Source organism: Biomphalaria glabrata, chromosome 3 (assembly GCF_947242115.1).
Source record: "Biomphalaria glabrata chromosome 3, xgBioGlab47.1, whole genome shotgun sequence".
Classification (NCBI taxonomy): domain Eukaryota; kingdom Metazoa; phylum Mollusca; class Gastropoda; family Planorbidae; genus Biomphalaria; species Biomphalaria glabrata.
The window spans coordinates 23,986,100-24,009,912 of NC_074713.1; the positions used below are offsets into that span (position 1 = coordinate 23,986,100).

The window sequence follows — 23,813 nt, forward strand, 5'->3', positions numbered from 1 at the left end:
GACCACTGATATATATGTTTGGAGGGGGCAGGGGAGAAAAACGTTATAAACGTTAAGGCGCGCAAGATATAAGGACAAAAGATAGTCCTATTTTACAATGACGGATTAAGAATTTAAAACTAGAATAAGGGATTCCCGAACTCAATTTCTAACGTTCTTTCTGTTCTTCAATTCGAAGCAAACTACCTATACTTTGTCTATATTTAGTTTGCCAGCGTTAATTTTGAGGAAATATTTTATTTGTTTTGTTTCAGTGCACCTTTAGTTATTCTTTCCCCCTTTATGCCCAGCGCCCCTTACCGCCCCTTTTGCTCCGAGCGCCCCCCGATTTCACGAAAACGCCCCAAAGGGGGTGATAGCACCCACATTGAAGACCACTGATATATATGTTTGGAGGGGGCAGGGGAGAAAAAATGGAATGTCTGGGCACTAGCGGATCCAGAACTTTGGAGTGGGGGTGGCGATTTTTTTCCAAACCCTAACCCTAACGCCCTGTAAACCCTAACCCTAAGCATAAACGCGCGTACAGCAAATATATATAAGAATTTTAAAATATTATTGAAAAAAAAAAACATGTTGAGGCCTTTCTCTCGACAGCTAGGGGGTCTGTGGGAGCGCTGTAAGCTTCCCCAATGGAGTCCAAAAGCGTTTTCTCACACTCTTCACTGCAGAAACACATTCTACAGCTCATTATTCATCCTATTAAAAAAGGAACTTTTGAATAGTGTTTTATTTGAAAAATATTGTAATATGAATTTACAAGCCTTTACTACATTGCAAATACAACAGATTTGTTCCTTGAAAAGATAAGATACCCAACATATTTAAATTAAAGTTTTGAGGATCGCCTCCGAAAAAAAAATATTGGAGCCATTATGAGGCCTTTCTCTTGACAGCTAGGGGTCTGTGTCTGCGGGAGTGCTGTAAACTCACCCAAAGGTGATCGGGGCAAAAACCCGCCGCTAAAAGCGTTTTCTTGCATTCTTCACCGCAGAAACGCAATCTCCGGACATCTACAGCTCATCCGATTAAAAAAATGACCTTTTGAATAATGTTTGACTTGAAAAATATTCTAATATGAATTGCAAATACAACCGATTTGTTTCTTGAAAGGATAAGATACCCAACATATTTAGATTAAAACTTTGAGAGTCGCGGTCGAAAAACAAAATTATTCTAAAAAAAAAATAGTTTAAAAAAATGCTCATTTGTAAGTGAAACATTTTGTTCAATAGGCATGTTTGTTACTTTGTTTTGTTACAGAACGGTAATTCAAAGCTCTAAACAAAAAATCTCGGAAGTGGGAGGAGAAATTAAGTGAACCAATTACATTCTACTCTAAATTTTTTGCATTTTAGATTGAAGCCTATATCGTGAGTTGTGGCGGCACCCTCGGTATGGCTTATGGAGGTCACGGTTATAGGTCTAGTCCCACATTTTGTTATACAACTGACAAATATCAATATGAATAAAAGTTGGGGAAATGACTAGGAAAATAATATTTGGGTTCAGAACTCATCTCAATAGTTACTCTTATAATGACAAATTTCGTATAAATTCTAAATTTTCCAAAAACAAAGTTTTACTTCAAATAACTCAGATCACTTCGTTTGCAAATACTTAAACTCTATCGCCATATTTAACTTTTTTTCTGTTTTAAAACGTCATGTTTTTCGTCTGGAAAGGGGAGAGGGCGGTAGAGTGAAAACGTTTATCCTCTCTACTTTTATACTTTCTGCTAATGATTGCATTTGGCATTAAAGAATAGGGGGTGGTCCGACTCGATAAAAGAACTTAATTTATAGCATTTATATTTGTAATTTTTTTTTAAATTTAGTAATTTCTTAACAACAATACAAAAGGAAAAAAAGGATTAGTTTGTCCGATGGGTGGAAGGTGATTGCATGTATTGCCCCTCCCACCTGGTACAACCCTTTTTCGTTTTATATTTACTAATGATGAAATTTGAGATCAGTATGTGTGTGCGACATAATATACAAATGGGTTAAAACATCAATATGAAGCTTATATTATATAGCTATTAAACTAATTTTGTTCACAAACTATGTCCATAACAATACGACCGCCCCCCCCCTTTCAGAGGGCTAGAGTGGGGCGAGGGCAGTGGAAGCAATCGCCCCCACCCCTTCCACCTCACCGAATCGTCTAAGATGTTCTGTTGTCACAGATTAATAATAAATTACTGTAGACGTTACTAATAATAACGAGACTGTCTTTATCAAGGTAGACATATATAACTAACTTTTTATTTCCGTCCAATTCTTTGCTTTCGCATAAAACATAAACAACAAACAATGACGTAATATCTTCTAATATTAGTACATAATAATTAAGATACCAGAAGTGTAGCGACATAATATAAAAATCATATAGTAATTCTAATAATTTTATTCACAAACTATGATTTCAAAATAAAAGTAGGACCCCCCCCCCCCACACACACACACACACGTGTCAAAGGATTTAGGTTGGAAGGGCAGACGTAGAGGTATATTCACCCCCCCCCACACACACACACCACCCAATTGGCAAACAGGGGAACGCCATAATATAAAGAGCGGTTAAAATATCAATAACAAGTTTTATTATATAGATATTTAATTGATTCCGTTAACAAGCTGTGATTTCTACAAATAAATTAGACCGCCCCCCCCCCCCACTTGAAGTTTATCGGGATTCTTGCCATCGCCACCTCCCCATCCCACCAAATCGGCTAACATACTAGAGGGGGGGGGGCGACCTGAATTCGAATTCACACTCAAGCCTCCTCAAGCGACATAGGCTATCTACTAACCACTCTGCTAGTGAGGGCTTATGAAAAATAGAAGATTGTATAGTTATCTATTGTTTGTTTCCAATTAGCTAGGCGACTATAAAGGAGAAAAATTTAAATTCAGCTTTTATCGTTACTCAAGTACAATTTTTTCTCTTGTTCGAATTCAAAAACAAAATAATTAATAAACAATTGTTAATTAGCTATAAGTTTTTTTTTTTTGTTTTTTTTTTTTAATATTGATTCTTGCGTGTTGTCGGGTAAGAGAAATAATTGTGTCAGAATTTCAGCTTGATCCGAGATTTGGTGTCCGAAAAGGAGCACATAGACCTATATAGGGGCCTATTGTATTAAATTATATTATAGCCTATTTACTTTTTACCAGACAGACATATATAAGCTATGTAAAGTAGCCTATGTACAAATTACTGCTGACTAACAAACAAATTGCATAGGCCTACAGAGTTTATATACACTAATTAAACATGACATGTTACAGTATCAAAACTTTAAACTCCACTCGTAGTAATATTAATATGGGTACATAAACCATGAACTTTGCATAACTTGATCTATACAGTTAAATACAGTATATTATTTCTATATACTTTTTCTTACATAGTTATAGCGTCTGTATCTAGATCTTGATACTATTCGAATTAATTATTATATAGAATAGCTATTGTTAACGAAATCTTATTTCGGAGAGATGTCAACATTATGGCGGACAAAAACTGCTCATATGAATAATATTTGGTAAGGAAAGGTGTAGAAATAGATCTAGATCTAGATCTAGACTATATCTAATCTAGATCTAGACCTAACCTAAAGCCTAAAAAAAAATTATTAGCCTATCTAATACTCACTAATAGTAATATTTAATAATATAATTATCAGTACTGTCAGTAGACTGAGTAGAGACAGACTTGAGTTGACAGACTCAGTGTCACAGAGTTAAGACTTAGAGTCAGAGACTGTCAGAGACGAGTCTTACTTAGTTAACTTAGTCTTAGTCACTGCAGTGTAGTCAGTGTAGGCTTACAGTTACAGTACTTACACTCACTCTACAGTATCACAGTCAGTCACAGTGACTGAGAGACTAGAAATCTAACTAGACTAGAACTAGATTTAATACAGACTCTGTAACTGTATTACAGAGTTACAGAGTAGATTAGTTTAAATTTAATCCGACAGTCATCATTAGTGACATTACAATATTACATGAATTCAAACACTCGCTGTTTTTGTGGTCACGATTACATCTTTATTTTGATATTTAATTTAATAATTAATATGACTTATTGTCTTATTATGAATAACATATGAAACTAGCGCTCTGTATAATCACTATAATGTGCTTAAGTCCATTTTCCAATGATTCTGACCCAATTTCCTTTCATTTAACTTTAACTGTCTTTTTATGTAAGAAAAAAGAATTTCAAATGTGTTAGTAAGTCAGGTTGTTGTTTTTTCCTGTCCTATGGCTATGTTACCAGGATTGATGACTTTACCTCTTCCTAGTGTTAAGACTAGATCTATATTTTTTGGTTGGCTAAGTAGTCTATTAGATGCTATGAGCCTGGCTGTTTTTGGAGCTGATTAATTTGATTCATAAGCCAAGTTGTTTGATTCCATAAAAAAAAAAAAATTAATAGGTTGTGTTTGTATTAAATTATGATTTTCTTACCAAAATTTATTTCAAACAGCCAGTTTAGGACATCAATGTTAATGATTTTATATTAATATTATATTTGTTTGTTTGTTGTTGTTTTTTTTTAGAAAATAAATGGGCAAATGTTTGGAGTGAGTTTGATACATTGATTGAATGAAATGTGTGTCAAATTTGTTTGTACTATGATACTACAAAAGATCATCTGTATTAGAAATTTATTAAATGAATATTATTAGCTTTTTTTTTATATAGCGCTACTTTCATGCTTATAGCATGCTCAGAGCGCTTTTGGTCCAATCTCATCTGTGGGGGGGAGGGGGGTATCTAGGAGTTGGTTTTCGGTGCTGCCTTTAGGCGCTCAGTAAACACAACTCTGCCCGAGTCGGGTGTCGAACCTCGAGCCCCCTTCTAGGTAGCCAAGCCAAGTTCAAGCGTACTTGGCCTCTTGACCACGCTTCCCACTATAAACAAAAAACACAAACATTCAACACACATCTAATCATGCAAACATGAAAAAAGTCTAAAAGTCTGTGTAGAAGTCACTATCCCTGTGACCTAATTTTGGTAGAATAAGTGTGTTCATGGAATATTTTTTTTTGTTTGTTCATATTTATGCACACTTTGAAAACATCTTAATGATTTCATGTGAGGGGCTATGCCTGGGGATCTTAACATTTAGTTAATATTAATATATATGTCAAAATATAGAGACTGTTAGAAATAAATTATAAACTGTGTTTGGAATCAAATAATGTGTGTCAAATTTGTTTAAATTAAATGAAAACACATGGCCTCTTTGACCTTAAATATAATAACAAATATAGGTTAGGGGTACAAATATATAAGTAGTCATCTTTATTCTCCTTTTAAAACTAAAGAAGATCTTGATACTTCATTTTCTTTTCTATGTCAAACCATTGTCAAATAATGCGCTGTCAAAGTCAAACTTTGAAATTTTGGCCTATAGGTGTTCATATAGCATAAACTCTATATACCGTACATGAAAACTCTGGATCTATATTATGTAATAATAAAATGTTATAAAAGGCTATAAAAAAAAAAGATAGCTGCCAAATAATTGACCTGAAAAACTAGGGGCCTTCGATGGGAAGTTTTACCGAAATAATAAATAAAAATACAAACTAAAAATGTTAACAAGGACAGACTTTATAGGTAAAGTTCTTTTTTTATTCTTAAATCCCCTGCTCTACTATATACAAATGTGTATAATAACAAACCAAATTGTATGTTTGAAAAGGACTGAAACTTCCTAGAAGTTTTAAGTGGCGCATCTGAATCAGAAGTAAAAAAATTTGCCGCATGGAACCAAAAGGTTGGCCACCGTTGCTCTAGATCTAAAAAATGCTCATAATCTTCTATGTCGACTCTATAGATCTAGATCTAGACTAAGACTAAACTAAGGGCAGGGCCGGCCTTAGGCATCTAGTCTAGATCTAGATCTAATGGTATAACTAGGCCTACTCAAAAATCAGTATTAGATCGATTTATAATTTATAAATAGAGTCTACAGATCTATTATAATATTTTTGGAGATTAAAAAAAATGGATCTAGGTCAAGTTTTTCAAAGTACCTACTTTCGTGGTCAAAGATGAGCACATATTCTCATTTCCTTTTATGATCTCCAAGTTGGTTATGAAGTGCAATCTTCACTTTAAAAAGTCATACACATACATGGCATGGGTTAGCTCTGTGTTCTTTCTGGTTACTCTCCTAGGAACTCCTTGCCTCATATCTTGAGACTCTGCCACTCACAGCTTCACGCCTCTAGGAACCATTGAGAGCTCTAGCGTGTTTCCCAGCCATGAATGTCAATATATCACAACCCTTGAATGAGCTTTCTAGGGTATCTTTGTAACGTTTGTGTTGATCTCCCTAAGAGTGTTTTTCTGCACACAATTACCCATCCATATAAAGAAGTCATTTGGGAAGGTGATTTTGTGGCGTACGGACCAATTGAGACCTTTTTGCAGTGGTGTGATTACTGTTCATATGTGACAACTTTTAGACTTCAGCATCTGGTACCAGTTCAGTTTTTTTAATATAGATCTAGATCATCACTGTCACTCTATGGTTATGGTTCTCTTGTACTGGAGTTTCGAGTAGAGGCCTACTTATAGATCTAGTCATTCTAGAAATGTTGTACTACACACATTATCATTAACTAGTCTTTACATTAGAAAACTGTAGTGATTTTCTACACACACACCCACACGTTTTCATACAGATGTTCCATATTCTTTGTAAAAACACATTTAATAATCACACTAATCTAAAGATAATCCATCACATTCATTCTGACTTTTATCTAGATCTAAAGGAGAATTTGTTCTACAATTGTGTAGAAATAAACATCATAATAAATTGAAACAAAAGAAAGTTAGGCACCAAAAATGTGAAAGTGCTTAAAGTGGAAGAAAGTCTCATTTTTAACTTTGAAGTTCCCCTTTCAGATCCTGTGATCTACTAGGCGGATTGTGTATAGATCATCTGTTTATATGGCTGACAGTTAAAATGGGTGTCAAGTGGGCAGTATGGCGACTAACCGCTAATCAAAGAACATAAAACTAAAATGCTATTTAACCTTAGTTTAGAACAATGCTAGAATAATTCATCCTCTTACTAATCTAAAACACAACCTAATACTCAAAAAGACACAAAAGAAGCATATAATATATTATACCATGTGTTAGAACAAATTCATATAAGTACTCAAAAGAATGTGTAATATGAAATTTATAAGTTACTTACAAGCTGTAACTTTAATCTCTTTATTTTTTCAGCTTCAGCTCTAGTAGGTGATGCACCTGAAGGATCTTCAATTATACATTTAACAAGCTGCTAAACAAATTTCTCTTCACGCTGGAGTCTGAGGAGATGATTACATCTTGCGACACCCAGGATTTCATTCCTTTCGGCAGAGACTACATCCGCCGTCATCCTGGGCAGTTTCAGATCAAAAGAAAATGTGATTCCCCGATAGCTGATCAAGGCTTCACACTTTTCAACTCTTTTAAGGAAATCACTTTACAGGACTCTATAAAGGTAGTGAAAGACTTCTCTTAATCATACAGTATTGTTTCAACACTATTCATATTTGTTCTCATGCTTGCATTGTCTTTGACGTTTAGTGGGGCCACCACTGCAAACTTGTTGACAAATTACTATTTAGCTATTAAATACTAGTTTTGTAACCTCATTTGGAGATGGTTAATATTTGGGCCAACACTGATTTTTCACCAATATTTACCATCTTAATACAAGCCAAGTTGGGTAAAGCGAGTCTGCTAGACAGATGGTTCCAGACTTCAGTGGTAGTAAAGTCCTTTTTTTCTTTAAGGTGGCCTTAAGTATCCCTCATCTCTAATGGATCTTAGCAGACACTTATTGAAGAGTAAACATGATTTGTCATTGTTCATTGTTGGCAAAAGGAACAAGCAGACGTAACCTAGTTTCAATTTTCCTCTAAATCAGACATCTTTTATTAGTATATTTAAATATATAGAAAGAATAAAACAAATATTTTTCTTTTTTCTATTTATAATCTTATTTTTCTGAAATAGTTTTTCTATTAAAATCATGTTGTTGGTAGAAAAGTATTTGTGAATTCACATTATTGAAATTTTTATGCTAAACAATCAATTAATATTGTCAATGTTCAGTATATGGTTAAAAAAATGTAACAACATACAATATGTCTTGGTTTTAGCAGAAAGAAAGCTGGGTTTTTAGAGAACATGGCCGTGATGTTGTCTTTGATGAGGAGCTCTACGTTAATGGGACCACTGTGGTGTGGAGTCGAGGCAGCCAAGGCAATTTCAGGACTGTTGTCAAGGCATTCACCATGGACTCACCTGTACTGCAGGTACAACACAAGACACTAGTTTCAATTCAATGTTTAATTTTGTTTTAAGGACTGATATATATATAATGTATTCAACATGATTCCATTTGAATATTCATTTATTTTATATTAGGCACTCTGGGCTTCTTTTGTGATATCTCCCGGTGGAAATACTGTAGATTCAAGCTCCTCAATGGGTTCTGCTGGTAATAAAAATTCTGATAATTTAACTTGTGACGTTGCTTAAGTCTTGTTAAGCATTCAAATGATTCCTTTATTTGTATTTTCCACAGGCAAGGAGCAGAAAGGCATATGTACAGTCGAGTCCAGCACGGTCAGCTTTTTTGATCTTGATGGTGGAGAGTACTCAAGCTCATTGCCATTTCAGGTAAAAACATGGAAAACATTTATAATAGTTGAAGCACATATTATTATTAGTGAGCAGGTGAGAGCTGTATTTTACAAGATACTGTTATAAACCTGGTGGTGGCACATATGGGAGTAGTGGTGTGAGTGTAGTCAGCCGACGCAAATCGCCCCAGGCCAGAGCTAGACAAGCGGTCAACCGTGACGAGTTACGACGGTCAGCCGAGTCGAGTGTCAACAGGGCGGTTCGGGAAGGATCGTCGTCGTGAACAGAGCTCAGGAGCGTCATGAGGGATGTAGTCATTTGACGAAGCTAGAAACGTCGAGCGATGTTCCATCCGGTTCTAGAAGGTCAGTAGGGACCCTATGTAAAGAGCGGAGGTGTCCAGTCAAGACGGTTCACGACAGAAGGTTCACGACAGGGCTCAGAACACGGTCGACTACAGCACAGTTCAACGGTATGGTTCTGTACGGAGCATTACGACGGTTCAGTGCGGAGTACTGTCAAGTACAGTTGAGAAGACTGGCGTCTTGATCTTGGTCTGCGATCGAGTCCGACACAACGAGCCTAGTGTGTGAAGTCAGTCCTGAACTGTTGAACCCAGTGCAAGCCCGGAACGAGACGGAGAGGCCAGTGCAAGAGTTGATACGGCGGTACTGTGTTATCGGAGAGATATTTGTACAGTCTTGTGTTACGTGCTGCCAATTGTACAGTATTGGCTGTTATTTATTCAACTATTAAAGTGTTATGTTACTCTGGAGCCCTGATGTGTCAAGTGCTTTAAGTTGGTGGTGTATGGTGCAGTTTGCAGAGAGCCTGGATAGTGAGATTCGTAACAATACATTATTAGTGAGCAGGTGAGAGCTGTATTTTACAAGTTAGATACATTATTAGTGAGCAGGTGAGAGCTGTATTTTACAAGTTAGATACATTATTAGTGAGCAGGTGAGAGCTGTATTTTACAAGTTAGATACATTATTAGTGAGCAGGTGAGAGCTGTATTTTACAAGTTAGATACATTATTAGTGAGCAGGTGAGAGCTGTATTTTACAAGTTAGATACATTATTAGTGAGCAGGTGAGAGCTGTATTTTACAAGTTAGATACATTATTAGTGAGCAGGTGAGAGCTGTATTTTACAAGTTAGATACATTATTAGTGAGCAGGTGAGAGCTGTATTTTACAAGTTAGATACATTATTAGTGAGCAGGTGAGAGCTGTATTTTACAAGTTAGATACATTATTAGTGAGCAGGTGAGAGCTGTATTTTACAAGTTAGATACATTATTAGTGAGCAGGTGAGAGCTGTATTTTACAAGTTAGATACATTATTAGTGAGCAGGTGAGAGCTGTATTTTACAAGTTAGATACACTCTCCAAAAATGTGTTTTTAGGTGTGTCTTTTTATTTTGTATTTGATTTTCTAAGAAATAGATGAGCGTTTAAAGATATTTTGTTATTCAGTTGTGACTTACGGAATTTTTGGTGAGCTTAAAGGAGGACAGAGTAACAGAGGTGCATCCCGAAGCAATATAAAGATCAACTCAGATGCCATTTTGCTGAGACTAAGTAGCTGATAGCAGATGGCCTCTGAAGGAGACAGTATGAGAGCTCTCAAAAGGTGATGGGACACACAATTTGAGGCCCAAACAAAATGCCCTTGCCGAAGACAGGTGCAGAAGCGGAAAGAAAAGTAAAATAAACCTCTGGCAGACAATGGCTTTGTCTGCATTAGATGTGACAAAATAGACAGGTCGCTACTCAATCGGCATAGTCATGTGAAACATTGCACTCATCTGAATATTACCATTATTATGGAAATTATGATCATTATTTAGAACATGTAAGACAGTAAAGAAACAAAACAGGTTAAATCATTTCAGTCATTCATTTATCTCACTAAAAGATGAAGTATAAATAAAGATACATTTTTACAATTCTAGAATAATACTTAATTCACCAAAGTTATTCAGATATGTGAAGAAATGTATTCCTTGCTGAATTTTGTAAATACAATTGTTTCATCAGTTTAACTTGCTATATTTTACATTTTTTTTTGTTTTTGTTTATGCATTCAGTATTTTTTACAATAACAAAGATACAAACAGTTTTTCTTTTTTTTGAGATCAGAAGTGGGTTTTCTATACTGTACAAAAAAAAATATTTTTCTGTCTAATTATCAACTCATTTATCCTATTGAGCTAATAACAAACAAAACTCTGCAATTAACTTCTAAATTATATGTCATGTATTGTATTTTTTAAAATTTTTTGTGATATTTTAAAATGAATTTCCTTTTGACTTCAGAATATAAAAAATATAAGGTTCATAGGCACAAGAGACTATTTTATGCTGGTATTTAATTCTTGTATTTATTGTCTGAAAGGTCTCTCACACCTGGCTTATCAGAAATGGACTTTTATTTGAAAGAACTTTAACACACGCTGAGATGAAGTCTGTGAAAAAGTAAGCTTCAGCTATGTTCATTTTAATTTGTGTAACAGGCCTTGTCTGTAAGTTAACTCTTTGACTCTGTAATGATGCTCCCAGCTTTGATTTATTATTTTTTTTAACCCTTTATATGTTTTAATTGCTTAAAACTTTTTCATGAATAGTTTCCCTTTGCTAATTAGCCAGAATTTCCTTCTTTCAACTTGTTTCTACTGAGAAGGATGTTTTTAAAGAGTGGGGGCTTAAAAAATTTTTTTTTAGCTTAATGCTTTTGGTGGTAGTGGTTGAGCTCAAAATAATCATTTTATGTGTTTTTAAATGTGTTATATAAAGTTTGTGAATATATGAATAATATAGTAAACAAAAAATACTTTTTATTTTTTGGATCATAATATGTATTTCCTACATCTAGTATAGAGCTAGAGCTATGACTTGTCCACTGTTGGTCACTTTTTATTTTCCAATGGTAGTGACATGATGATTTTCTAAATTTATTAAGTTTTGTAACAATGTGGAAAAATATCATAATTTTTTTTTTTCAATTTGGATCATAAAATTTTAACTAGATCTAGTCTAGATCCAGATACTGGAGAATTTTCTGCAGTCAGAATATATATCACTTTATTATATAAAATATTTTTTTAGATAATTTAAATCGAAGCATGGTAGCACATTTTGAAAGGGTGAAAAAATTAATTCAGAAAGTTAATATGGACAAATAATATTTAGTTTGTGAAAGAGTGTGTGTGTGTTAGATAGTGGTATTCTTAGCATTGTCTTCCCCTCACTAGATAGATAGCCTAGGGGGCCAATACAAGATTCTACAGGATTGGTTATGATGTACATATCTAAACATACAAATGTTGGTACTGTTAATTGCTTATTATGAAATCTGAAAGAATTCCATTATTCTATTACTATGCTTAAAAATGTTTTTTAAATCTATTTCTAGGAATTGTCCAAGCCAGACTATTTTCTTCAGCATGTTGCATCCATTGGATGAGGTGGCTCCTGTCATTACCAAAATTTCTGGTAACTCCATTACATTAATTAAGATTGAGCACATATAGATTTTAAGGCATGGTGGCTGAGTGGTAAAGCACTTGGCTTCCAAACTGGGCATCCTGGAATTGGATCCTGTGATTATTAATTTCTTAAGCTTCTAAATCCACCCAGCTCTAATGGGTACATGACATCAGTTGGGGAAAAGTAAAGGCGTTTGGTCATTGAGCTTATTTACTCATAGATTGATATTCAATTGTTTCATTTTTTTTTTACTTAACATTCTTATTGTAATTATTTCTTTGTTCTTGTATTTACCTTAGTTCATTGAATGATTCTATTTATTTGAATTCAAACTATTTAGCTCCCAGTGGCTCCCCCAAGATTTCTTACTTCACTGACAGTAATGTATCAGTTATATTCACCAACTGTGAGCCCTCCATTGCAGTAACTTTTGATTCACTGACAGGCTTGCATTCTGTATGGAGGATAAGGCGTGCCAGACAAGAGGTAATTCCTAGAGCTTTTTTTTTGTCTGTCCTTATTAAACTTTTTTTTTTGTAAGGTAAAATTGTGTAACATCACATGTGACTGTTCAATAAACTTTCTACTGTAAATCTGGTACAGATCAGTTCAGTTATTCCCAGGCTCTGCTTTTCCATTGCATAGCCTGCAAAAGAGCTTACAGCTCTGCAGCAAAATGCTGACTAGATGAAGAAGAATTCCTAGACTTTGATACATCCCATGCAACCCATCTTATGTTTCTTAACTAATACTAAAACTGATACTTTTGAGAGTGAAATTTCGATGTAACTGTTTTTAATGGAATACTATTATAACAGTATGAAGGTTTGTTCTGTTGCTTTTTCAAACAATCTGAAACAATCTTGACATTTAACAGAGTATTTTTATTTCCTTAACACAATATTATGAACCAAACATCTCATTAAATATTAATACTAGTACTTATATTTTTCTCTCACTATTTAGCATGTCGTTCACACCAGGTTTTAGGTAATATTTGTTATGATATTAGAGAATGCTTTGAATTTCAGGAGATCACAGTCTTGACTGCATCATGGGACAGCACTTCTTTCTTGTACACTGCCACACCTTATAATGGCAGAGCTGGTCTCAATATCTCTGGCAACCTTTCCCAACAGCTGGCCAACGTGTCTTTGAGCCATTCATCAAGTTTATCACCAATGAGAACATTCTCTAGCAAGGTGATGTCCCCTAGTGGCATCATGCGCTCTAGTCCCGGACTAACAAACAAGTGAGAAATGATGACTTCAATGGTTGCACTACTAGCTTAGAGACAGAATGGTAACTCTGTTAGGCTTTGTGTTCTGACAAATCTTGACAGTTATCATAATTCTAAAGCTAGACTTAAAATCAATGTTAATAGTCCACAAGATAAACATGGCATCTAATATAAAATATCAGTACTAGATTATAATGGTTATTGACAGAAATGTTAAGGAAATATTGTGAAACATTGATAAATTAGTGACTTAGCAAAGAATAAGTCTCTAATTAACATTCAAAGCTATATTAACACAGGAATACACATGACATAATTATCGTCTTTATTCAAAGAATGTCTGTCATTTTTTACAATAATAAAACATGTAAGTCAAAAAGGAACATCTGTAAATTAAAAGAGGATAACCATGTTTTCAAGTTATTTACAAGTGGTTCATTAAAGACTTGAACCAGAATTTATGTAATTTTGAATGTCTCTGTTTTAGTTTTGTATTCATCAATTTAAAAGTAAAGTTAATAACTAGAGGACAATGTGATTAGAAAAGTTTTCATAAGTGTTATTGTGATATTTTACTTTTTTTTTTCTTTGTATGTTACAAATCGGCTTCAATGAAATGTTCCCAATTAGTGTCTCTATCTTTGTATGAGTTTGAGAAATATTGAAGGCAGCTTGTGTTCAAATAAAATAATTTCTTTCATCATTCTGAGTGATACACATTTTAAATTGACAGACAAATTGAAACATGACTTTTTGTCCTGCAAATATTTATTTTTAAAGTAAAAATTACTAGAAATAACTCATTAGTCTTTAAAACACATTAAGGTGAAAGATTTTTTTAGACATGATGTATGTATATATATGTGTGTGTAGTTTCATAGCTTTCATAAACGTTACAATATTTCTTTTTTTTTTTTCTTTTGTTTGCCTTAGAGTTCAAACTCACCAAAGCCCAGTGGCCATCAACCAAGCCCTCTATAGATTCCACACCCCTCCTCCACTTGCGAGGTCACCTAGCATGTTCATGTACCCCAATGGAGGTTCTCCACAAAATGGGTCTTTCCTTGGCAATGAAAGCATTGGCCCTGATCCTATGAATTCATTACAACCGAGTGTCTGCTTGGAGCAGCTCTGGTCAGAAAGTGCACCACAAACTGGGTAATTATTTCCTCAAGTTTTTGTTTCAGATTCAACTTTGAAGATGTTTGACTTCTCAGGAGATTAAAAAATATAATCATGGTAATAATAATAACTTACTACAATAATATGTATTGCTGTTGCCAACTAGCTAGACCAGGCTTAATTCTGTTATGCGATTCAAAAAAAAAAAGGCTCTTTGCTGAGCAATGAAAGCATTGGCCTGATTCTATGAATTCTTTACAATTGAGTGTCTGCTTGGAACAACTCTGCAAATAGAAATTTTGTTTCATTTTAACTCAAAAGATATTTTATTTCTCTGGACATTTTTGTTTAAACATTTCAGTTTCTAAAACAAAAATAATTTTTAAAAAATAGCTATGGTAATTAGTTTATGCGGTTCCCTTTACCACTGGCTAGACCAAGTTTAATTTTGTAATACAATTTTAAAAAAGGATGATTTGTGGTAATAAAGGATATGATGTATACACGACCTCTAAAAAAGGTATAATCTTCAATAACTCTTGAAGATCAACATTAACAATGGCAACCTGTTTTTAACTGTTGGAAATGAATATAGAGAAAAGCAAACTGAAGCTTAAAATACTAAAACTTTATTTTTCATAAATAATAGAATCATAAAGCAAGTTTTTTTGTATGTAACAAGAAATAAAAGATGACATGCAAGAGCTTAGTAGTCAATCTCATTGATTTGTAAAAAAGTGAAATTTCCAGACCTTGTGACCTAAAGGTCATCTGTTTTTGTGGCCCACTGTTAACTAGGGTGTCATGTGGCCAGCACAATGACCAACTGCCTTTACTTTCCCCAACTGATGACAGGTACCCATTAGAGCTGGGTTGGCGCTCAAAGATCCCAAAGTTAAGTTAAAAATCCCAGGATATAAACAAATCCCAGGATTTGAACCTGGGACCTCGGTTCAGAAGCCGAGTGCTTTAGCGCTCAGCCTTCGCGCGTCCTCATTGATTTGTATGCTTCCGTTAATATAGATAACATTATGGTGTGACTGGTCTCTGTAATGTCTCTAAGTATCTGGTGATGTCTCTAAGTCTCTGGTGATGTCCACAGAGAGAAATCCTTAGGGAAAGCATCCAAAGCCTTCCTGACAGAGGATCTGTGTGGTCAGCAGTTTTTATGTTGCATGGTTCCTTATAGGCAACATCTCAGGTAGGTTGATCTCACTTTTTGTTTGATTGACTGGCTCTAATTCACATGGTGGAGATAGTGAAGTTATCATTGGTGCAATGCTATTTTTCTTTTGTTGACCAGTTTTCACCATCCCTTTTTTTTTTCTGCCTGTAATAGGGTCTCATCTATTATAGTTTCATCTGTTATAGAATCTTACCTGTTATAGAGTCTTACTTGTTGAAAAGTCTCACCTGTTACAGATTCCCACCTGTTATAGATAGTCTTACCTGCTATAGTTTCTCACCTGTTATGGAGTCTCACCTGCTATAGGGTCTCACCTGTTATAGGATCTAACATCTTGTGTGACCAATCCATTTCATTTTCTCTCATAGTTAGTTTTCTTTGGGTTTATTCTCCTGGTACTGGCCTGAAAGCCTTATGTACAGTTAGATATGACTGACAATGAATCTATTTGAACCAAGACTTAATCAAAACAATTTTGTGTGATCTTTCAGGTGTTTGAAATTTGAAGAAAGCAATGATGGCAGTCAGTTGATATTTGGTTCAGTCACAGTGATACATGCAAAAGATGCCACACCTATTCAAGTAAAACAAAATAAATTTGTACATAGTTTTTAGAATGCAAAATAGGTTACTGTGGTAAAGTTTGCCTTTGAGGCTGGTTAAAGGCTAGAGAAATAGTCACTGTCTAGTTTATTTCACATACATCTTAAGAAATTTACCTGCGTCTGTGACTAATAGTTAAATGAGGTTGTTACTTGGCCATGATAATAAACAGTATCTATTTCTATTCTCACCACAGATGTAACATACCAAATTTTAAATCCCAGTCCACTAATAAGATTTGAATCTGGGACTTAGTGCTTTTTAACTCGATTAAAAATGTCCCATCTTAATAGATGTCAAAGACCATCAGAGTGGGTGTACAAGCAACAATCTCAGGATATGAACTTTTGAGACCTATAACACCACTGTATAAAATTTTTTTTTTTTTTGAAGATATTGTTACGACTTTGGAGTAGGCTAAAGATAGTTAACTCACCGATTGTCAGGTCGCCGATATCCTTCTGGTTGCAGAAGCACAATCTACCACGAATAGTCAATAATCCAAGTAATCGAAATAATTCCACAGTCCACCTAATCGAAATGTACATACAACTATTCACAAAACCGATTTAAGAAAAAGCAATCCTCCGTTTAAGAATCCACGATCATAACTCCCGTTCCTTTTTTACCTCAACACATTCGCTCAGGTCAGTTTCGCCTCCAAACATAAACAAAATTCAAAAAGTTCTCACGTGGGGGAAAATGGTCAGTCGGGGGGGGGGGGGGGGGGAAGAACAAGTTTACAACACTGCCCCCTCCCTAGGTCTGTGCGTCCCGAACAGACTCTCCATCATCTCCACAATAACGGTGCAACCGATCTAGGTGCACCACTTTGCATTTGGTTCGAGGGCCCTTCTGGATCCGGTACACAACGTCGTTGATCCTTTTCACAATCCGATATGGGCCTTCCCAGTCTTTCTGTAATTTCGGCGATCTTCCCTTCTTTCTCTTGGGGTTGTATAGCCAAACAAGATCATGTTCTTCAAACCCCGTAGAATTGGCTCCTCTATCGTATCTGGTCTTCATAAGGTCGCTACTGTCTTTTATCCTACTCCTTGCAACTGCATGAACCTCTTCTAGTCTCCTTCGAAGTCCTGTTACATATTCGCTTGCCGTTGTTGGTTGGTCTCCTGGCTGTCCAAATAAGAGGTCCGCTGGCATCCTAAGTTCTCGACCAAACAATAATTTGGCTGGTGTGTAACCTGTAGTTGCATGAACTGCTCCTCTATAAGACAGATGGAATAGGGAAATGTAATCATCCCAATCATTTTGCTGTTCTGCTGACATTTTAGCCAGGTGCTGTACCAGCGTACGATTGAAGCGTTCTACCATCCCATCTGATTGAGGGCGTAGTGGTGTGGTTCGCGTCTTCTCGATATTCAGGATTTTACAAATCTCCTGAAACAGATTAGATTCAAAGTTGCGTCCTTGATCTGAATGTAATTCCATTGGGACACCAAACCGACTAATCCAATGTCCTACCAAAATATCGACTATTGTTGTGGTTTCCTGGTTGGGCATCGCGAAAGCTTCTGGCCATTTACTAAAATAGTCCATTATCACGAGAATGTATTTGTTCCCTTTGTTAGTCTCAGGAAAAGGTCCAGCTACGTCCAGTGCGATTCTCTCAAATGGGACACCTACGTTGTACTGTTGCAAGGGTCCTCTAGTTCGACGTTGCGGGCCTTTAGTTGCCGCAGACCGGTCACATTTCCTGCACCAATCTTCTACGTCTTCCTTGTAACGACACCAATAAAACCTTTGCCTGACTTTTTCTAACGTTTTGTTAACGCCTAAGTGACCACCTGTGGAGCCATTGTGCATTTCATGTAGCACTTCTGGGATTCTAATCTTTGGTAAAACTAGTTGTACTTGTGTCGAGGTCCCATCGGTGGACTCCCAAATCCGTTTTAGGATGTCGTTGTCTATCACCAGAGAGTCCCATTGTGCCCAGTAAGCCTTGGTAATCTCTCCCGTATTAGAAATTTGGTGCCAATCAGGGCGTTGTCCAACTTCCTTCCATTGCAAAATTGGGGCAATATCTTTGTCATCCTTTTGTTCTCTGCTTATCGTCTCCTCAGACCAAGATGCTGACGCACTTAGCTCCAACCTCCTACAATCCAGGGCATTTGTTTTCCCTTCTACTTTTGTGCAATGCTTGCACTCCTGCTTACAAGGTCGTCGTGATAAAGCGTCAGCATTCGAATGGGCGTGTCCCTTCCTGTGTTGTGTTTCGAAATCATAAGTTTGTAACCTTTCTAACCATCTAACTACTTGTCCTTCCGGATTCTTGAAGGAAAGTAGCCATTGGAGGGCCGCATGGTCTGTTCTCAAATTAAATCTTTGTCCATACAGATACTTGTGGAAATGTTTAATGGAGTCCACCACAGCTAGCAGCTTACGTCTAGTGACACAATAATTTCGTTCAGCTTTTAACAAACTTCTGCTAAAGTAGGCTACCACTCTCTCGCTACCATTCACTTCCTGTGATAAAACAGCACCGATCCCTGTATTGCTAGCATCCGTGTCAAGTTGAAACACATTACCTGGTAGGGGATAAGACAACATGGGCGATCAGACGAGAGCCTCTTTCAATCTCTCAAAAGCTTCTTGACAATCTGGCGTCCATTGAAATTGCGTCTTCCTCTCAGTCAATTGGTGAAGGGCTCTAGCGATAGTGGAAAAACTGGGTACAAAGCGTCTGTAATAGCTGCAAAGACCCAAGAAGCTTCTGAGCTCATGAAGATTAGTAGGTGTAGGCCAGTGCTTGACGACTTCCGTTTTTTCTGGGTCTGTGCTTTACCCCGTCTTTGGATACAATATGTCCCAGATATTTAACTTCCCTCTGAAAGAATGAGCACTTCTTCGGATTTAGTGTCAACGTTCATAACGCGAACAGGTACTCTCCTGTCTTCTCTGTTAACAACCAATATTCTCCCAACTGGCAACCTTCTGTATGCTTCCTTTGACTGCTCTTTGAGGCTTGTGATAGACATGGGATCGTTGCCTTCTATTGTTCCCCATATAATGGCTTCAGACTGTGGGGGTATGATGGTGTCTTCTGTTACCAAGACCCTCTTAATCTGTTCTTCTTCCATGTTGTCCCCCAGCAAGGGAATTTCTAGAGTCCCATATTGTACTGTGCCACCCCCAATGTTCAACGTGAATCCAAATAATTGCATAAAGTCTAGTCCCAGAATACACTCATCCATGATATGGGCGACCAAGAATTCGTGACTAAAACGTTGGTTAGCTATCTCAAAATTTACAAAGGTTTGTCCTAAAATCGGCAGCAGCTCACCACTAGCTGTTTTTAGTGAATAGCCACTTGTTTCATGAATTACATGGTTTTCTACGAGACTAGGGTGAATTATAGATCTTGATGCTCCAGTATCTAAGAGAAATCTGCAGAAACGAACTCCTACTTTCCCTTGTACACTCAGACTTCTATTTTTACCTAACACAGCCACTAGGGCTTCCTGTGAATCTCGCTGCCTGTCTCCACCCCATGAGACCGGCAGAATCTAGTTTTCCTGGTTCTGAGATTGGGCGGTGGCTGCTTGCTGGTTACCCAATCCATCTCTTCCTCTCAGACGGCCTGCATTTCTTCGAGTACAGTTCCTTTGAATATGGCCAGGGGCATCGCAATTCCAGCAGTGAAAGACCGACCGGTTCTGCCTGGGCATCTGCTGTGACCGCCGGTCCTCTATCGTGTCCACCACCTGTCTGATAATATGCATGAGGTCCTCCTCCTGCACATGGAGCTCCCGACTGAAATAAGTCGTTTTCGCTGTGCCTTTAGCTGCCTCAAAAGATAAGGCGTATATCAAAGCATCGCTCGCCTCTCGTTTCCCACTCAATCGGATGGCCTTCTTCAATTCGGGGTCATGAACACCATCGATAAACGCGTCCGTGACGAGAACGTCTAAGATCTCTTGGGTCAGGGTCGGATAAGCCAAGCGTGCCAGTCGTTCGATGTCTGCCATCAACTCTTGTAGTGTCTCTCCTGGTTTTTGCTGCCAAGTCTTCAATTGCACCCTATAAACCTCCTTCATGTGTTCGTCCCCGAATCGCAATTCCATAGTTCTAACAAGTGCCTCATAATCTTGCTGGTCGCTTACTATCTGGAGCAATTCAGTGGCCTTTCCTCGTAACGCAAGCATTAATCCAGTGGCTTTTTCTTCATTTGTTCTCCAGTTGTTCACTTTTGCAGCCGCCTCAAATTGTCTTTTATAAACTGTCCACGAAACCATCAAAGATAGGTGGCTTGACTTTTCCAGTTGCCTCGCTTGACCCTAAATTTACTTTTGTGCCTTTAACCTTGCCCAGCTCAACTCTGACTGCCTGGACCTCGTCGCTAAGGACTTGAATCTTTTGCTCCATCTGCACTGTGAGCTCCGACTTCACTGCAGCGATTTCATCCCTTAGCTTACTTCTGAATTCCTCCATATCTGTTTTCTGGCTAGTCGCAATTGTTTGCATTGACCCTAGAATTTCTTTTTTCATTTCACTCAATATTCCGCCGAGATCAGTCTTCACTTCGAACTCGTGAGTGTCCGGGTCGAACCCATCTTCTTTCAAGGCCTCTCTTAGACGGCTAACAAGGGCTTCTTTGTTTCCTGACGCTATGATGTCTCGCCTCTTTAGCTCCTTTCGGATTTCATTAATCTGGAGCTCGTGAAGGCGTTTAGAAGTAGACATTGTAAGTAGAGTGGGCGGGGTCCCACTTGTGACACCAGTTGTTACGACTTTGGAGTAGGCTAAAGATAGTTAACTCACCGATTGTCAGGTCGCCGATATCCTTCTGGTTGCAGAAGCACAATCTACTACGAATAGTCAATAATCCAAGTAATCGAAATAATTCCACAGTCCACCTAATCGAAATGTACATACAACTATTCACAAAACCGATTTAAGAAAAAGCAATCCTCCGTTTAAGAATCCACGATTATAACATGTATATTTTCAGAGTGATAACATGATGTTGGTCCTAGAAACATCTGGCCTACTTATTCTCTACACAGGGACTACTAAGGTGAGAGAACGTTGCTGTTATGAGATGTTACTCTGTACTTTTCATGATGGGATGACTGGATCTGCAAATAAAAAGGCACAATAATATCTCTGAATATAATGCTTTATTGTAAAATTGATTTGACTAATCTAGGTGAGAATCTAGTGGGATGTGCCGCAGAGGGGCTAAGCTTTAACTTGGCTAGGCTACCTATCAAGTAGGTTCGAGGTTTGATACACGACTCCAGTAGAGTTGTGTTCACTGAGCACATAAAGGCAGAGCGGAAAACCTTCTCCTAGATACCCCCTCTTTCCCACTGGTCCACAAATGAGATTGGACCATAGCGCTCTGAGCATGCTATAAGCATTAAGGTTGCTACATAAAAGCTATTCAAAAAAGGAAAAAAACAAATTAGTAAAAACAGACAATTCAATTTTAAAACTGATTCTAAAATGGTCAATGTTCCTCTTATAAACTTCTGGTAAATGCTTGATAATGAAAGAAAGGAAGGAAAGCAAAACCTCTTTATTATCATGTATTACACTGGGCTCAGGAAATTCTTTAGCTATTTTTATCCATTCTAGTATGATCCTAGATGATAGTATCACAAAACTAGCATCGTTATAGGCAATGCTAGTACTCATGAGTTTTTGGTTCATCATACAATATTGTCACACAAATTTCTGACACATAAAAATTCAATTATTATGCCTATTTAAAAAGAAAATCATTTCAAGGTTTTGTACATTCATCCTTTTCTAAGATAAGTCAAGTTCATATTCCAGTCCTGCCACTGGGCACTGGGTCTGTCAGCTTACTTCGCTCCATCAACACACCCTACGGTAGCCCAATGAGAGGGGAAGTATTCACTAGTAGCCGGCCACCATCTGCCATGGATATCAGATTTGACGATGAGGTAATCACTTGTTTCTTTTTATTTTTGATATGTTTCAGATGTTCCTTCATAAATGAAGATTATTATATCCTTGTAAACCTTCTGCATTATGGAAGCAGGGCTCAAACCCGGGACCATCCTGACAGTCCCAAGTGCATACCACATGACTATGCCACTAGCCATATTTTAAGTATTAAAACTGCATGCTGATAAACTTTTCTTGTATGTTGTGTTTTTGATATTTGAAGCTGCATGGATGTAAGGACATTTTATTATAAGGTGTAACTTACAAGTTTTCTTTTGCATCAGATAGAACAAAAAAAAATTCACAAGTTAATTCATGTATTTTTCATTGAAAACATTTACAAGTCCCTCTTTCAGACTTTGCGATCATCTGTTTCTGGCACATGGTTAACGAGGGTGACATGTGGCCAGTATAATGATCAACTGCCTTTACTTTTCCCCAACTAATGTCTGGTACCCATTAGAGCTGGGTGGACTCAGAGGCACCCTGAAGATCCCAATATTAAAAATCCCAGTCTTCACCAGGATTTGAACCTGGGATCCTCCGGTTCAGAAACCAAACACTTTACCACTCAGCCCCCGCGCATCCATTTATATTTAAACAGACACAAAATTTAGCGACATTTTTGTTTAGCTTAGTTTATCTTGTTTTACTGTTGCAATGCTTAAAAAAAACAAATATTTTGTTTAAGAAAGTAGAGCTGATATTTTTAAAAAGTGTATTGTACTAAAAAGAGAATTTTATAGCTACAAAGTTGGCCATTCAAAGTTGGCCATCATTGAGGAAGATATCTTTTTATTTCTGGTACAATGCACTTAAATAGGAATGTTCTCTAAGTTGGTTTCAAACTGGTCCACTTCCATATTAAATGGGTAGATGTATTCCATGTTTTGCCAGATGACCCACATCTCGCCTGTGTCTGCCAACTTGGAGGACTCTGTTGGTCAACTGGATGGGTCCATGGGAGGGCAGGTCATGGTGACCCCTGGCAGCAACTTTATCCAGAATCTCAGGGATAATGTTGGCAAGAAGTTCTCTGCTGTAAGTCTCTGAATTAATCAAGATTTTTAGAATACAACTTCAGATGAGCTTACTGGTCAGTATAGCACAATTAAATCAGTATTAGTCAACTCAATAGTACATGATATTTGAATAACAAACAATATCATTTCATTGTCCACAATTAGTGGCACAGATATTAAGCAAATAAAAGCTTGAAATAAAAAATAAAAACCATCTTTTGTTGAATCACAAGGTTAAAAAAAGCCATTTGTAACATGATGTCTTTGAGCAATTAAAAAAGAAAAGAATTTAGTATTTTATAAACAATATAGTCTCTTAACCTAAACCAAATCCTAAATCATTAAAACTTTTATAAGAAGTCCCAACATATCAATAACTCTACACCCAAATACAATTTTTCCTAGCAGATAGAAATAGACTTTTAGGTTTCATATACAACTAAACACACGCACTTACACATGTAATATTGAAAAGTACAAAATTGATTGTAAGTTAACTTTAGGATCTAAACAAAAAATATTTCTCCATTCAAC

The 23,813-nt window shown here is 36.7% G+C and overlaps 1 protein-coding gene across 3 annotated transcripts in view; it reads left to right on the top strand.

Annotated features, from left to right (window-relative positions):
- The first annotated feature begins 3,402 nt into the window (after window positions 1–3,402).
- Window positions 3,403–23,813, top strand: part of LOC106078235 (anaphase-promoting complex subunit 1-like) — a 49,077-nt gene continuing 28,666 nt past the window's right edge. Inside the window, exons 1-15 of one of the 3 annotated variants that reach the window (XM_056024106.1) lie at window positions 3,403–3,550; window positions 7,269–7,530; window positions 8,195–8,350; window positions 8,463–8,535; window positions 8,623–8,717; window positions 11,082–11,161; window positions 12,099–12,178; window positions 12,513–12,658; window positions 13,204–13,424; window positions 14,346–14,570; window positions 15,637–15,735; window positions 16,212–16,302; window positions 21,293–21,358; window positions 22,101–22,253; window positions 23,134–23,298. In XM_056024106.1, coding sequence (XP_055880081.1) covers window positions 7,363–7,530; window positions 8,195–8,350; window positions 8,463–8,535; window positions 8,623–8,717; window positions 11,082–11,161; window positions 12,099–12,178; window positions 12,513–12,658; window positions 13,204–13,424; window positions 14,346–14,570; window positions 15,637–15,735; window positions 16,212–16,302; window positions 21,293–21,358; window positions 22,101–22,253; window positions 23,134–23,298 — 1,818 coding nt within the window. In that variant the 5' untranslated portion in view covers window positions 3,403–3,550; window positions 7,269–7,362. The remainder of the gene's footprint in view (window positions 3,551–7,268; window positions 7,531–8,194; window positions 8,351–8,462; window positions 8,536–8,622; window positions 8,718–11,081; window positions 11,162–12,098; window positions 12,179–12,512; window positions 12,659–13,203; window positions 13,425–14,345; window positions 14,571–15,636; window positions 15,736–16,211; window positions 16,303–21,292; window positions 21,359–22,100; window positions 22,254–23,133; window positions 23,299–23,813) is intronic. The other 2 variants (XM_056024108.1, XM_056024107.1) reach the window with 2 other exon arrangements.